The sequence below is a fragment of the Nyctibius grandis genome, chromosome Z (genome assembly GCF_013368605.1).
Source record: "Nyctibius grandis isolate bNycGra1 chromosome Z, bNycGra1.pri, whole genome shotgun sequence".
NCBI lineage: Eukaryota > Metazoa > Chordata > Aves > Nyctibiiformes > Nyctibiidae > Nyctibius > Nyctibius grandis.
In genome coordinates, this window is record NC_090695.1 from 70410149 (window position 1) to 70425837 (window position 15689).

The 15689-nt window shown below is 43.0% G+C and overlaps 1 protein-coding gene across 3 annotated transcripts; it reads left to right on the forward strand.

The window, feature by feature from the left end:
- Positions 1-8434: 8434 nt before the first annotated feature.
- SRP19 (signal recognition particle 19) lies at positions 8435-14330 on the forward strand. Of its 3 annotated transcripts, none has more exons than XM_068423409.1 (5): positions 8435-8531; positions 10110-10185; positions 11207-11278; positions 12472-12583; positions 13673-14330. In XM_068423409.1, the coding sequence occupies exons 1-5, from the start codon at positions 8488-8490 to the stop codon at positions 13804-13806; spliced, it is 438 nt and encodes a 145-aa protein (XP_068279510.1). In that variant the 5' UTR covers positions 8435-8487; the 3' UTR covers positions 13807-14330. The 3 variants fall into 3 exon arrangements, with proteins under 3 accessions (XP_068279510.1, XP_068279509.1, XP_068279508.1); XM_068423407.1 differs by lacking the exon at positions 8435-8531 and adding an exon at positions 8710-8951; XM_068423408.1 differs by lacking the exons at positions 8435-8531; positions 12472-12583; positions 13673-14330 and adding exons at positions 8683-8951; positions 12134-12236.
- Positions 14331-15689: the final 1359 nt, after the last annotated feature.

Below are 15689 nucleotides of genomic sequence, written 5' to 3' on the forward strand. Positions count from 1 at the left end.
TAAACTAAAAAAAAAAAAAAAAAAGGCAGTGTTGCTGAGTTATTAAGATCCTTTGTTTTCTAGTATTTGTTTCATAGTTGAAAAGATGAGTTCTAATTTCAGGACTGATTAGCTGATACCTTATTTTTGAAGTCTTCTAGAGAAAGATGCACTTAAGTCTTGATTTGTATGCAGAAAAGTAAGTTCTCTTGCTAGTAATTCAAACATTTTTGTTCAGAATAAAGAAAAAGCCTTATTATCACCTGCAGTTTAAACAGTAGGGATCATGAAAACAAGATTTTGATGATTAAATTTAATACAAATGAAGGTCGATTCTGCCTAATTCTGTCCCTTCTTCTAACAGACCGCTGTACAAAAAGCCTACTGTTTGGGGCAGGGGGAAAAAGGCAGTTTGGATGCACCATAACACAGAATTCAGATTTGCTTGTGCGTCTTTATCTAGATTATTGGTAAGGTCTGTGATGGCACATATTCAGAGTGGAAGTAGCTATGGATGAGCAGTAATGTAGATGTAAAAATTAAGCCATAATATGAATGATGAGAAAACTCCGATTTTTTAATTGTTATTCCATTGTGCAATGAAAGGGAGTTGGCATCTTTTTTTTTTTCTTACTAGAATTGAGCAGTTGAAGAACTGTGATGAGTTATTTGACACTTTTAGGTGTTTTAAGTCATTGGGAATTTTTACAAATAGAAAACCCCTAGCTTAAGTGAAAGCTATTAATTCAGTGCAAATACTGTATTATTGTGTCACACAGATGACTGATGGTTCCTTTTGATCTTACGAACCGACTGTACACAGCTGTGACTTTATGCAGCTGTCAGCTGTTCTACAAGGCTAAAACAGAAGGCCCAAGAATGCCTGGGTGTAAAACTGAGGCCTATACTTAAGAGACATAGTCTTTGCATATACAAAGGAATGAGAGATGGGTAGAAATCCCTATTTTTCTATTTCCACTTTGCCAGTTCTTCCGGTGTCAGCTAAATGGGGTTTTGGATAGAGTCTTGGCAATGTGATGCCTGACAGTCTCCCCTGTATCTCAGTGAAATACTGGATATATTGTCTGCTGTACTTTCTAAATTGATTCATGTAAGTCGAGGCTTGGGTCTAGGTGACATAATCCAAAAGACTTCTGGCTCTGAAGAGCATACAAATCAGGACGACTGTTTCAAGGCCACTTAATGATTGTCCGCCGCTCTTGCGGTACAGCGCTTACACAGATTGAAACAAGTAAGCCTAGTGTGGCTCTAGAACATCCCACATGCCTTAAAAAGGCGTGAACATCTTAGGGGTGTTCACACCTTTTTAAGGATATACAGGCTATCAAGATTATTTATAAGGCCTCTGCCACTGAGATGAACAAACATGATGCTTCTTCTGACTAACAAAGGAATTAATAAAGAGCTGTTTTCTCTGTAGGACAGGCATCAGCTAGTGCCTCTCCAGAAATTACTTATGTAGAAGACAGTATTTTGGATTGTTAGGACTGAAAGAACTGGGGTAGTCTATGGATTTAAAATAACCACTTCTTCTGGGAAAATGTTGTATACAGTCTTTTAAAAGTGACATATACCAAGAATGGCATGGTTAATTCTGCATGTTGAAGTTTCGTGGTAAGTAAATACCAGTTTTACAAAACTAAAGGAAGGACAGCATTATTTTATTATTTTCTCTCTGCGCTATGCTGTTGAGAACTTCTCTGTTGGACAGACCTAGTTCACACCTGTCTATTACTTCCACCTTATGAGTCATACTTCATGAAGTATGTTTCAATTTCAAACAGTTTTTTTTCTAGCCCCTATATTTTATTTAAAAAGATACATTTGGAATCCTTGCTTATAAAGATTGTGGAGAAAATCCGTCTCAGCTTGCCCCCTTCCCTTCAATGACTATTGAACCAATCAAGATTTCACTCTATGTCCCCTTTCTTTGTTCTGCATTTTATCTGCAGTCCACTACGGAGCTGTTCCACCAATCTAGCTGAAAATATACCTTCTCCCAAATTACTTCACTAGTCAAATTATTATATAGGCATTTCTAGCATGTTTAGAGTACGCAGTGTAACATCAGGTTAGAGAAAACTGGACATGTGTAAGCTAGGTCTGAACAAGCTGGCATCTGGACATGACACTTCCAGTAAAACACAGAGGAACTGTGTTGCCTCAAACCATCTACATTTTCTTGGGCTCCCACTTCTAGTTAGGCTATCTGCGTTTACCCCAGGTGAAATGTAGCAGCCTGTATCACACCACTTTGTATTTGTTTCACACTTGTACAGAGCTCTTGTTGCTGGGTTGTTTTGTTTGGGGGTGTTTTGCTATTTTTCTTCCCCAGACACCCTTAAGAGTAAAAATAGAGTCTGACTAAGGACACCTGACTTGCTGCTGACAGTGTACGCGGTGAGGGAATTGTCTGCTTGAGATGCTTGTAGTGCAGTGCGCATTCCCTGCCAGTTCCCCTTCCACTGCAGTTACAGCAGATGCAATAACCCCAACAAGTTAAACACAGCTTTTAGAGACCAGTATCCCTGCTATTAACCAAAGGCATTATTTGCAATCTTGAAATTTTGCTGCAGACATACATGAGTCGTATCTTCACCAGCAATTATACCTTATCTTCATACTGCTTTAAAGTGTTTAAAAGCTGTCAGGTTTTGATTGCTTAATCACTCAATTTCTGAGGTCAGGGACAGCAGATATTTGGGAAGCGCGTGCAGCTGCAACGTGCCTGAGCTAGTGTGCTTTGTGACCTACTTCTGTCTCTGGATTCCTCAGGCTAGAAATATGCAGAATTCAAGTTTGAAATGTATTTCTTATGGCACTAGAACAAATGCAGTGACTGAATGCTATATACTCAATTAAGTCATTCTACAGTGGTGATGGGGATTAAATTGACATGTATGTACCCAGTGCCTCATTTTAGGCACGGTAGTTTCAAGATATTGTGAATTCTAGCACCAATAAAGGAGACTGGTATGTAATAACAGCATCTGCAGAAAAGAAGACATGCTTCCCCTGTTGTGGTCAGTCATGTATGCCATATGATCCAATCTGTAACTCCACAAACTCCATTTCCAACAAGCTTTTAATTATTTTTCCATATGAAAAAGACGCGGAAAATAATTTTTCATTGCCAGAAATACTGATACAGGCTATGTAGCTTTTGTTCTGTTACAGTAAGTTTAAATATTGTTTTAAAAGACAAGCTATTTATCTAATATGTTGGTATTAAAAAGCTGTATGAATTCCAAGGGAAAAAATAACATGCAATTGTCAAATACAACAACATTGAACAAATACGCAAAATCTTTCTCAGTGTCCTGAATTCAGTGGACTGACTGAGAGCAATCTTAATATGCAACGATGGTACTGTGCCACTCACAAACTGCAGCTGTGTTCAATGCCGCCTTTAATGTAGTGTCAGAGCAGCGTTTCTCAAGGTGATGTCCAATGGTAGCCCATTATGCACCAGAAATTGCTTTACAGAGTAACTGAGAAACTAAAAGCATTGGAGAAATCTAAGATGAAAAAAACAGTGTGAAGAAGTAAATTTTAGTATTTGTTCATTAAGTTTTAGCCTATTTGTTATTTAATTGTCTATGATGTGGTGGTAATACCAAGTAAGTATTTCTTAGCATTTTTTCCTAAAAGCATTAGATTGTTCTTTGATTTAAACTCTGCTAGAGCATTGTCCTTCAGAGGGAGATTTATGTTTTCACCCTTTTGCTGGGTTCAGACCTATGTGTTGCAGAAGGAAAGGGCTATGCATATTGTTTGACAAAACCAAACGGCAATAAGCTTGATTTGTAACATAGTTTAGTGACGACCATGTTTCATGCCATGGTCAGATCATAAGTATGCCGTGCATACTGCCTGCCCACACAGAGACACAATGAATATAATGAAATGTAGTCTGTCCACAGTTCACACTGTATGTATGGTCATGCAGGATTAAATGGTGTAAATGGTTCTTGAAGCATTTTTTTAGCTTTAGGACCTCCTTCTCCCCAGTCACTGGGACAGAGACCACAGCCCAGTGTTTGGGAAGCACAACCCCACCACTGTGGGATCCAGCTGCCATGCAGGGGGCACACCAGTGAAACGCTTGTAGGCCAAGGCTACAAAGGCTGCTGACCTGCCCACCTCCCTCCTTCCCTCCCCTACAGCCTACCTCTGTCTTGCTGAATGCAGGTGACAACAGTTGACAGAACAAGCTTCTGCAGCTGTGGCTGATGCACAGATTTAAGCACTGAAAACCTGGGCAACAACTGCCGACGTAATGGCAGCTCTAACACTTTTTAGGTGATGGGGATCTCAATGGACAGTCATTTAACAGACACATCAGTGTGTGTATGCAATGGGGATTTAAAAGAAAAACACTGTGCAAAGAAAGAACATAGGAATTCCATTACCAAGCTAATGTTATCAAGATGACATTTTGTTGTTAAGCAACAAAAAAAGTCTTAAGTAATTATTTGTAATAGATTACCTCTCAGAGAGGTACGCTTAACTCTGTATCAGCCAGCTTGATGGTAATCACGAGATATTCTTCCAAAAATCTGTCTTTAGCACTAGACAACTATTGCATCAAAAGCTTCCTCATAAATTAACACACCTCATTTACATAACCTTTTTTTTTTTTCTGCCTAGGAGCTTGTTGAATCATGTTTGTGAGCTGCTGCCAAATCACTGACTTGTTACCAGACAGCTGCAGTCACATTTTCAAAAGCTGCTACTGCTGAGGCCACACATTGTAATGTTCGTACTTTCTGTAGTACTTTGTACCGTGTATTCATTTCTGACATAATGAAAGTAAAGACAGAAGACAACAAAACTGCCCATCATTCAGAAGACTGAATAGACAAATAACTTGTTAATCAGTGCCAAATGCCACCCTGCTTCTTTCTGAAGCTTCTCCGTAACTCTTAACTCTTCCAAGTTTTCATGAACTGTACTTGCAGTTCCTCCCTGGGAATACTACTGTGTTGCACTGGGGCTCAGCATCCTCCTCTTTAGTATGTCATCACAGGGAGCTGTATGCTTTGGTGCAGCAGAGAAAAAATACAAGAACATGGATAAATACTGAATAAATACCCTCAGTTCTTTGTCCTAGTACATAGCTGCTGCATGAGGTTTAACTGGTGAGTGTAACAGTGCACAAAATGTGCCCTGTGAAATTCACAGAATCACAGAATGTTAGGGATTGGAAGGGACCTTGAAAGATCATCTAGTCCAATCCCCCTACCGGAGCAGGATTACTAGACCATATCACACAGGAACGCGTCCAGGCGGGTTTTGAATGTCTCCAGAGAAGGAGACTCCACAACCTCTCTGGGCAGCCTGTTCCAGTGTTCGGTCAACCTCACCGTAAAGACGTTTTTCCTCATATTTATGTGGAACCTCCTGTGTTCCAGCTTGCGCCCGTTGCCCCTTGTCCTGTCAAGGGATGTCACTGAGAAGAGCCTGGCTCCATCCTCATGACACTTGCCCTTTACATATTTATAAACATTAATGAGGTCACCCCTCAGTCTCCTCTTCTCTAAGCTAAAGAGACCCAGCTCCCTCAGCCTCTCCTCATAAGGGAGATGTTCCACCCCCTTCATCATCTTCGTGGCTCTGCGCTGGACTCTCTCTAGCAGTTCCCTGTCCTTCTTGAACTGAGGGGCCCAGAACTGGACACAATATTCCAGATGCGGCCTCACCAGGGCAGAGTAGAGGGGGAGGAGAACCTCTCTTGACCTGCTAACCACACCCCTTCTAATACACCCCAGGATGCCATTGGCCTTCTTGGGCACAAGGGCACACTGCTGGCTCATGGTCATCCTGTTGTCCACTAGGACCTCCAGGTCCCTTTCCCCTACGCTGGTCTCCAACAGGTCTGCCCCCAACTTGTACTGGTACATGGGGTTGTTCTTGCCCAGATGCAGGACTCTACACTTGCCCTTGTTATATTTCATTAAGTTTCTCCCCGCCCAACTCTCCAGCCTGTCCAGGTCTCTCTGAATGGCTGCGCAGCCTTCCCGTGTGTCAGCCACTCCTCCCAGTTTTGTGTCATCAGCGAACTTGCTGACAGTGCACTCTATTCCCTCATCCAAGTCATTAATGAATATATTGAATAGTACTGGTCCCAGTACCGACCCTTGAGGGACTCCGCTAGACACAGGCCTCCAAGTGGACTCTGTCCCATTGACCACCACTCTCTGGCTTCTTTCCTTCAGCCAGTTCACAATCCACCTCACTACCCGATCATCCAGACCACACTTCCTCAGTTTAGCTGCGAGGATGCTGTGGGAGACTGTGTCAAACGCTTTACTGAAATCGAGATAGACCACATCCACAGCTTTACCATCATCTATCCACCGGGTTACGTCCTCATAAAAGGCTATCAAGTTGGTTAAGCATGACTTCCCCTTGGTGAAGCCATGCTGAGTGCCCCTAATGATCCCCCTATCCTTGATGTGCCTAGAGACAGCACCAAGGACAAGTTGTTCCATCACCTTTCCGGGGATGGAGGTGAGGCTGACCAGTCTATAGTTACCCGGGTCCTCCTTCTTGCCCTTTTTGAAGACTGGAGTGACATTCGCTTTCCTCCAGTCCGCAGGCACCTCTCCCGTTGCCCACGACTTAGCAAAGATGATGGAGAGTGGCCTAGCAATGACTTCCGCCAGCTCCCTCAGCACCCGCGGGTGCATCCCATCAGGGCCCATGGATTTATGGACGTCCAGATTGCTTAATTGATCCCTGAGTGATCAAATGGTTGAGGCTGGCAGGGACCTCTGGAGGTCATCTGGTCCAACCCATTCTCTCAAGCAGGGTCACCTAGAGCCCAGTGCCCAGAACCATGTCCAGATGGCTTTTGGGTATCTCCAAGGATGAAGACTCAACCACCTCCCTGGGCAACCTGACCCAGTGCTCAGTCACCCTCACAGTAAAAAAGTGTTTCTTGATGTTCACAAGGAACCTCCTGTGTTTCAGGGTGTGCCCATTGCCTCTGGTCCTGTCACTGGACACCACTAAAAAGAGCCTGGCTCTGTTCTCCCTTCAGGTATACATTGGTGAGATCCCCCTGAGCCTTCTCTTCTTCAGGCTGAACAGTCCCAGCTCTCTCAGCCTTTTCTCACAGGAGAAGTGCTCCAGTCCCTTCATCATCTTGGTGGCCCTTGGCTGGACTCTCTCTAGTGTGTCCATGTCTGCCTTGTAATGAGGAGCCCAGAACCGGACACAGTACTGCAGGTGTAGTCTCACTGGTGCTCAGTAGAGGGGACCTCCCTTGATCTGCTGGCAACACTCCTCCTACAGCAGCCTAGAATACCATTCACCTTCTTTGCAGCAGGAGCATGTTGCTGGGTCGTGTTCAACTTTGTGCCCACTAGGACCCCCTCCCAGGGCCTTTTCTACAAAACTGCTTTCCGACTGGGCTACCTGCAGCATGTACTGGTGCCTGGGGTTGTTCCTCCCCAGGCACAGGACTTTGCACTTCCCCTTGTTGAACTGTATAATGTTCCTGTTGGCCCCTTTCTCCAGCCTGTCCAGGTCCCTCTGGCTGGCAGCATGACCCTCTGGAGTATCGGCCCCTCCTCCCAGTTTGGTGTCATCTGCAAACTTGCTGAGGGTGCACTGTGCCCCATCATCCAGATCATTAATGAAAATGTTGAACAGCACTGGAGCCAGTATTGACCCGTGGGGCCCACTGCTAGTTACTAGCCTTGAGCTAGACTGCGTGCCACTGATCACCTCCCTCAGGGCTCATCTTTTATTAGCGCTGGTAGTCCATTCACGGTACGTATAATCACTCCTGCACTCTCCTACAACCAGTAAGACTGCATGCCTCACAGTGTGACAGGCAGAGCTCGTTGCGGCCGCAAGACCTGCTGCTGTTTTCTCTCCGCTAAGCACTGCACAAGACACTGAACAGAACAGCACTCTCTAGCGTGCAGCGTCATCTTCTGGTCATTTGTGATTTATGACAGACATCAGGCAATCCGACAGCTGGAGCTGAACCGTGCCTTGCTCTGGGCATTTCGCCCCTGATGTTGTTTCTCTGAGGCTGCACACGCAGCCCAGGCAGGCGGTGCGGCCTATGCCCCCTGACGCCAGTGAGCTACCGCAGTGACTGCTCAGTACTGCATCATTCTCGCATAACGCGTCCGGTATTGACCGAAGAGTTTCTGTCTCCACAGACCCGGAGGCCGCCGCTCTCGTTCTCCAGCGAGGCCCACCCCTCAGCCGGCCGCCGCACCCTGCCGCCCAGCCCCACGCTCCCGCCGAGCCCCACGCTCCCGCCGCAAACGCGCATGCGCGGCGGAGGCTGCGCACGCTGCCCAGAGGCATGTACGTGGCGCCTCTTCACAGGGTGATGCGCTTTAAAGACAGTAATACGGGCCAATGGGATTTTCGGGCGTAGAGGGCGAGGGCGGGATTTCCTGGCGAAGGGGAGGAGCGGTGAGGCTGGTGCGGGCCGGCGGCGGCCGTGGGGGTGCCGTGATCATGGCCGCTGCCGCCACCGCCGCGTCTGCGGCTGATAAGGAGAGGTAACGTGGGCCGTGCCCTCCGAGGCAGCGGCGTGCCCAGCTGCTGCCCTCGTGTCGGAGGCTGCCGGCACCCTTCCTTGGGGCGGGGCGCGGCCGGGGGCGCGTTCGGGCCGCAGCCGGCGGTGAGGGAGCGGGCGGCGGCGTGAGCTCCCGGCGCCGGGCGGGCGGCCCGGGTGGCTCGGGACGGCGGGAGATGGGTCAGGCCTGCCGCCGTAATAACATTTCCGAGCAAGTGTGGTCGTATTGCAGTGGCTCGTCCCAGAACATGGCCGCACCTGAGCGTGGTGCAGCTGGCACACCGAGCTGCTCCCGAGCAGTGAGCTGCGGTCGATTCCCAGAGGCAGCAGGCAGGTTTGCAGTGGCCTGCCTCCGTGATTCACGGCAGCGGGGGTTTCTGTTGCACCAGGGTCATCGAGGAAGGTGATCTCAGTGCGTGTGTTGATGTGGGAGGTTGAGATTGGGCAGTTTTTGATTCTGGAGTGCTTGAAGCTGTGCTATCCTGTCATGCTTTTAATGTGTCACTTAAAGCTCCGAAAAGGCGAATTGGGCAAGAGATGGTGGTGGTCAGTGTAGTATGTTAGTGGTTGTGAACATCAGAAACAAGACTGAAAGTTTCCTGTGCAGAACACAGCCGCTTACACAGAAGTACTAGATGTGTTGTGAGAGGACTGTAGCTAATAGGGGAAAATACCAGTGAAAAGGTATTTAGGAGGAAAAGAGTAATAAGAGCTGAGATGACTGAGACTAGTTTTAGAGGCAGCAAGAATGTTTCCTGGCAGGCAGTAAGGATCAGTGAGCCTCATCAGTCTCCAGCTAACTGAACATTAGTCTGGTACAGATTATTTGCTCACTTTCTGCTTCCCAGTTTTCTTATGCTGTCATAGCGTCTCATTCAAATGTAGGCATTCTTCAGCCTCTCCTTGTAGGCCTCAGCTAGCTGGGTTTTTTATTGTCTAATAGTATAACTGAGGTTCTGTCACTGTTGTCCCCGGTATGTGCTTGACAGGTTTAAATCTACAGAAAAATCTTAAGCAAGTTTCTAAGCATAGTTTTTCAGAGGCTTTATAACTTACCCAAATCTGAGTTGTCATGTGTGTGAATAAGAAAAAAAAAAAAAAATCCGTAGTGAAAATAACCCTGCTTCTCGCTTCTATCAAGAACTTAGTCAGCAATTAGTGTACTACAACCTTCTCAGGAAGCCTTCTTTTATTCTTTTCAGGGAAGTGTATATGTTTCCTTCTAGGTTTCAGAGGTTTAAAAAATGGGTCAAAAGATTCTCTTTCAGCCTTCTTTTTTTCTCAAGACAGATACCACCATCCCTTGTCACGCTGTGCCCCAAAAAGTGACATCGTGCGAGGAACATTTCAGCCAAACGGTCACGCAGTGTCCTGGATAACTCAAAATGGGGTTTTGCAACATCTTACTAATTGGCCTGGGGAAAATAAATGGTTGTTCTAAACTGCTGTGGGAACTTTTGTGTTGTAGCCATGAGATTAATTTTTTGTTTTACTAGGAAAATATTGCGTAAACAACTAAGGAGTTGATATTATTTACTTATTTACTGTTCTCTCTTTTTAGATTCATCTGCATTTATCCAGCATATTTGAATAACAAGAAGACAATAGCAGAAGGAAGAAGGATACCTATAGACAAAGTAATTTTGTGGGTGGCCGGGAAATACAATGTTTTGTTTTGCTATGCAAAATGTGTATAGAGAGTTGGAAAATAAATCTCAAAGCTGTTGATTTTTCCTATCCCCCATGCAACTAGCTCAATAACTGGAAATTACAGTGTATTTGAAAATAACCTACTGTCAGCATGTGAATTCGGTAGAACACTGGGTTTAAGTGTCTACTCTCATGTGAGCAGCACCTTTGGCAAGCAGATGAAGTAATGAGAAACTTAATGCACTCAACCTCCTACATAAGTAGTTTGCCAAATTTGAAAGCGACGCAGAAAGGAATAGTTAGCTAATGATTGGGTTTTGGTGACTGACTCTATATGTCTATATTCTGTGCCCTGTCCCCTTTGCTGCTGTCAGAGATAGAACTTACAGTGCATGTGGCACATAGACTTGGTATTTTTTTATTGCTTTTAATCTGTCCAGAAACAGTTTTTGGTCATCTCCTTTATAGTATTTTTAAGAAGCAGTGCTGGGAGTATAAAGGGCTTTTCTTACTGCATAGGGTTGGGTTTTTTCCTGATAATAGTTACAAATAAAATCTTTCTTGAGCATGCAAGTTTTCAGTCAAAGGTCTATCTATGGGAGAAGTCTGCTGCCCTGTGCCTAGAAAATGTCTATTCTTTTCTCTTTAGAAGTTTGCTGTTGCTGATTCGTGGCTTTTGGGTTTTTTTGTAAATATAATAAATGTTGTTTCATTTCAATTACTTTTCCTAAGCAATTCTTTGACTTGCTCCCTTGTCCTAATTAATTTTGTCTAACGTTTCCTGTTTTACTGATGTCTTATGTCTTCTTTTTTATTATTTTTATGTTTTCTAGACCATAGGAGTGCTCACAGATGACTTCTACATTAGTTTTGTCATTATTTGAAGTATCTTCTCTTTCCCCATCTGCTCTTTCTAGTTATAGAGTATAGGGTGGGAAACTGCTAACTATTGCTGTATGGATAGTTCATCATTGAAAAATAATTAACTGTAGCACATTGTTTCAACAGGCTGTTGAAAATCCCACATCTACGGAAATCCAAGATGTATGTGCAGCAGTTGGATTCAATGTGCTATTAGAGGTAATTAGAAAAAAAAAAAAAACAAATCCCACCACAAAAAAACCCCACAAACTTGGTATGTGTCTCTGTTCTTCTTTCATTATATCTTTCTTCAAGATAGGATAAATTACAATTGGGAAGGTTTTTGTTATCAGCCAGGATATTTGCTTGCTTTGAGTAATAACTGACCATAATGATGAAGTAAATGTTGGAAAACTATGCAAGGCAGGAATAACCCAGAGCTCTGAGACAATGCCACTTTTAAGCTTATAAAACAATTACTTTTATTTCGCTATCCTTCTGAGAAGACTATTCTAGATCCTTAAAAGTGAGTCAGCATAAAAGCTAATTTTGCAAGCTGCAACTTCACAAATTAAGCTTTTAAAAGGGCACATTTTAATGAAAGGTGATTACCTTTTGGAATGAGTGTCCCATAGGAACAGGATTCTGATGCTTGAAATCTTTGGAGTCCTTTGGAGTTATGTTTTAGCCAGAGAATGTTAATTTTTTACTGCAGTACCTGCTTGCTCTTAAACTATTTAAGAGTTTAAGTTGGTTACTTTTTTCTTAGATAATGAGTCTGAGTTGCTGGAGAGGTAACATTTGCAATTAGTTTTCTGAAGTAATCATTAATTTAAAATACTGTTGAATTTTCTAAGAATTTAGATCCTCATGTAAGAGTGTGACTGGTATCCAAAAACCAGTACAAAATAACTTTGCTTTTCTGAAGAAGTTGAATACATTCATGTTAGTGCACACCAGCCTGTGAAATAATCAGTACTAGTAAGAAACCTGTAACATTTTAACAAAAATGAAGGCTATGAGTATCCAAAAGCAGCCGGCCTCAGACTGTGACCTATGACTTACTGTCTGTAGGTGTCCAGAAGGATTTGTGGCAGTGGAGATGAAACAAAAATCTGTGTCACCATGGTCCAGACTCGTGGGGAAGTAGAACAGTTCCTGTAGCAGGTTACTCGCTAAATTGGTCAGTATCAGTAGCTGGTTGCAGCAGTGCTTCTGAAAAAGTTATGCTATAGCTTTGGATACATACTACTGCAATGGCTAAATGGTGGATGACACTGTTGGAGAGCTACGGTTATGGTTTACATCTGTTCAGCATTCCAGGCTGCTATGACTTAGGTCAATTGCTTGACAAATTTTGCAGAAAATTATTCCAGTACTTATTATAATAAGTTTCACCTTTTGCATGACAGAAAAATAAGATGTATCCTAGAGAGTGGAACAGAGATGTGCAGTACAGAGGTAGAGTACGAATCCAGCTCAAACAAGATGACGGCAACCCATGTTTACCTCAGTTTCCAACACGTGAGTAGAGTACCTGGGTTAGGCACTTTATCTGCTAATAAACCAGAAAGACTTTGTTTGTTTTGTTATGTTACCAGCTTGTTTAATTAGTTTCACTATTATAAATTTTACAGCTTTACATTAAATCTCTTTACCTGTATAAGTCAACCAAATCAATCTCTTTGCCTGTATAAGTAAACCAAATCAAGTTGGCGTGTGAGCGTTGAGTGGAGTTTGTAAAATGCTGTTGTCTTTGACCTGCTGCTTCTTCAGTGGTTGCATTCAAGGTGCTTGTGGGGAGTGTTGTGTGATTGCTGTGCTGAACAAAGCAGCTATTCAGTTTTGGCTTATTGTTTTATTAACAGTTAAAACGGAGGATTTTATATTAAAATGGCTAAATTCCACTGTTTTCTTGGGTTACATATCTCGACTAGGCCTCAGTGTGGATGCCAAACTGATAAAATATAATACTGAGTTCAGCTGAGTTTTCTGCTGGCCATATTAATAAATTAACAGTGGAACATCTCCCTTTAACCAATTAACAGGAATGGTTCATCTTGAATGACAAGTCATTCTTTTGCATTTTTCCTGAAAATTAATCAGTGTGTGAAAGGGAAGCAAATATCTATCTGAAAAAGTGTGTATCTTAAGGGAAGAACAAGAAGAATACTGCATCTAGAGTAGCGTAAGAATGCTGTTGGTCAGAAGGAGACTATTCAAAACCATATTCCTGCTGGAAGGCAGCAGTGCCATTCTGAAAATGGTTGTAGGTTTTGCCTGGTCATTCTGTCCCTGGTATTTTAGGCCATTAAGAGGTGAAGGGAAAGAGTAACAGGAAGGATGTAGATACTTTGGAGATGTTTGTCAGGTTATGTGCCTGTTCCAGTCTGCTGTGACATTTATTGGTCCTGTGCTTTTTTAAAATCAAAAAAAAAAGGTTGAGAAGAGTTTTTCACAACCTTCTAGCTACACAGAGGAAGGAAGCAGAACTCCTAGGCTTTATGTCTAGTTTAACAGAAATCTAAAGTGGGGCTGAAGTTTCTAACTTTGAAAATGATGCAAATGTTCTTAACAGTGTAGGCATGCATTGATCTCTCCCTGTATCTTTAGGTAAATCAGTAATGCTGTATGCTGCAGAAACCATTCCCAAACTGAAAACAAGAACCCAAAAGATGGGAGGTAGCGATCAAAGCCTTCAGCAAGGAGAGGGAGGCAAGAAAGGTAAAGGGAAGAAAAAGAAATGACCCCACATCTGGAATAATTGTTACATCGCATATTTATACTTGCAACAAATGTGGATGGACACATTTCTTGCTGCAACTTTGAAGTGAAAGATACAAGCAAGAAATGAACAGGTGAAGCTGAGTAGAACTGCCTGCTTTTCTTGGAACTGGAATGCATGTAGCTGCATCACATCTGTGTAACAATAAATCTGTCTTCACACACAACCTGCAGTCTGAAGCTAGCATCTGGTTTTAAAAAGGGGAGAGCATAAGCGAAAGGGGTGGGTGGGAGAGTTATTATTTCCAGAAGAAATATTCAGCTTTTGATAAATAAATATTCTTATGCAGACTAGATATCTAAAAACTGGTTGCCTTAGTAAACCATTTCTCTGTCCTAGTGAGGTGATTGTCTTAATTCTGGAGGGTCTGTGTCACTAACAGAAAAATGTAAATCAATGAAGTTAAGGCTCTGTAAACTTCCTTTGCTAATAATCTTTCACAACTGTCAAGTGTACTAATAAAGGCAACATGTTAAATTTTAAAAACGTAATTTTATAGAATACTTTTTCCAAAAGTGTTAATTTTTTCTCCACAGCCTCTTGTAAAGAAGACACTGACATATATTATAAGGATAATATTGTAAAGTTTTAAGGTCATTTGAAAAAAATAGCTCCCTTTTGTGTCTTGTCTACTACGGGATACCACATTATCCTATTTAGGGTTCTTGTTTGAGAGCTTAGGAAACGTGGCTTTATTTTATACCTGTCATACTATTTCAGATGTCTGAGGCCTGCAATATCTGGTAACGTAAAATATTTATTTTTTTTAGTGTAGTCCACAGACAGGGACAGAAAGTTACTTGGAGAACATGAGTTGGTCAGAACAGCTGTCCGGTAGCAAGGCTTCTTTGAAGTAATTAAGAAATGTTCTGCGCAAGTTAAAGGAGGGATAGTTTTGTATAAGGAGACTGAAAAAGAAGCAGCAGTACCTGTTTTGAGTTTAAAAAAGGAAATCCTGCATGAGTTTTCTAATCCTGACTATATGGAAACAAAGTCAGCGGAATGCTTTCACAGATGACTACTGGAAGCCAGTTATCAGATTATTTTTGATACATTTTTAATGTGGCAATATTCTTTTTTAGGATTTGTCTTGTTTGTTGTCCTGGTTTGGACTAGGACAGACTTTTCAGTTAAGTTTCTTTTAAGCAAATGCCTTGTGTGGGTAGTTGAAGCAGTGGAAGCAGAGCAACTGACAACGCAGAGGTAAACCTGTTTGGGCTGCTGAATTGCGGCAACATATTGCTGCCCGGCTACAGAGACTAATCGTGAATGTGTGCCATGTAGATGCTCATGTACCTGAAAGTCAGGCCACCAGGGAACATCTAAACAACCAATGGGTGGACTAGGCTGCTAAAGTGTTCCTAACAAATTTAAGACTGGGAACACAGAGATGAACTGTTTCTAGCTTGATGGGCCCATGACACTTCAGGTCATCAAGGGAGAGATGCAACATACAGATGGGCTCATGACCAAGGAGTGGACTTAACCATAGACACTATTGCACAGGTTACCCATGACTGTGAAACATGCGCTGCAATTAAGCAAGCAAAATGGTTAAAACCTTTGTGGTATGAAGGAGTGGTGGTTTAAATATGAATATGGGGAGGCCTGGCAAATTGACTACATCACACTCCCTCAAACCTGCCAGGGTAAAAGCTATGTGCTTACCATGGTGGAGGCAACCACCAGATGATTGGAAGCATACTCTGTGCCCCATGCCACTGCCCGGAACACTATCCTGGGCCTTGAAAAGCAAATCTTACGGCAACACGGCACGCCAGAGAGAATTGAGTTGGACAATGGGACTCCAAAAACAATCTCATAAACAACTGGGCCAAAGAGCAT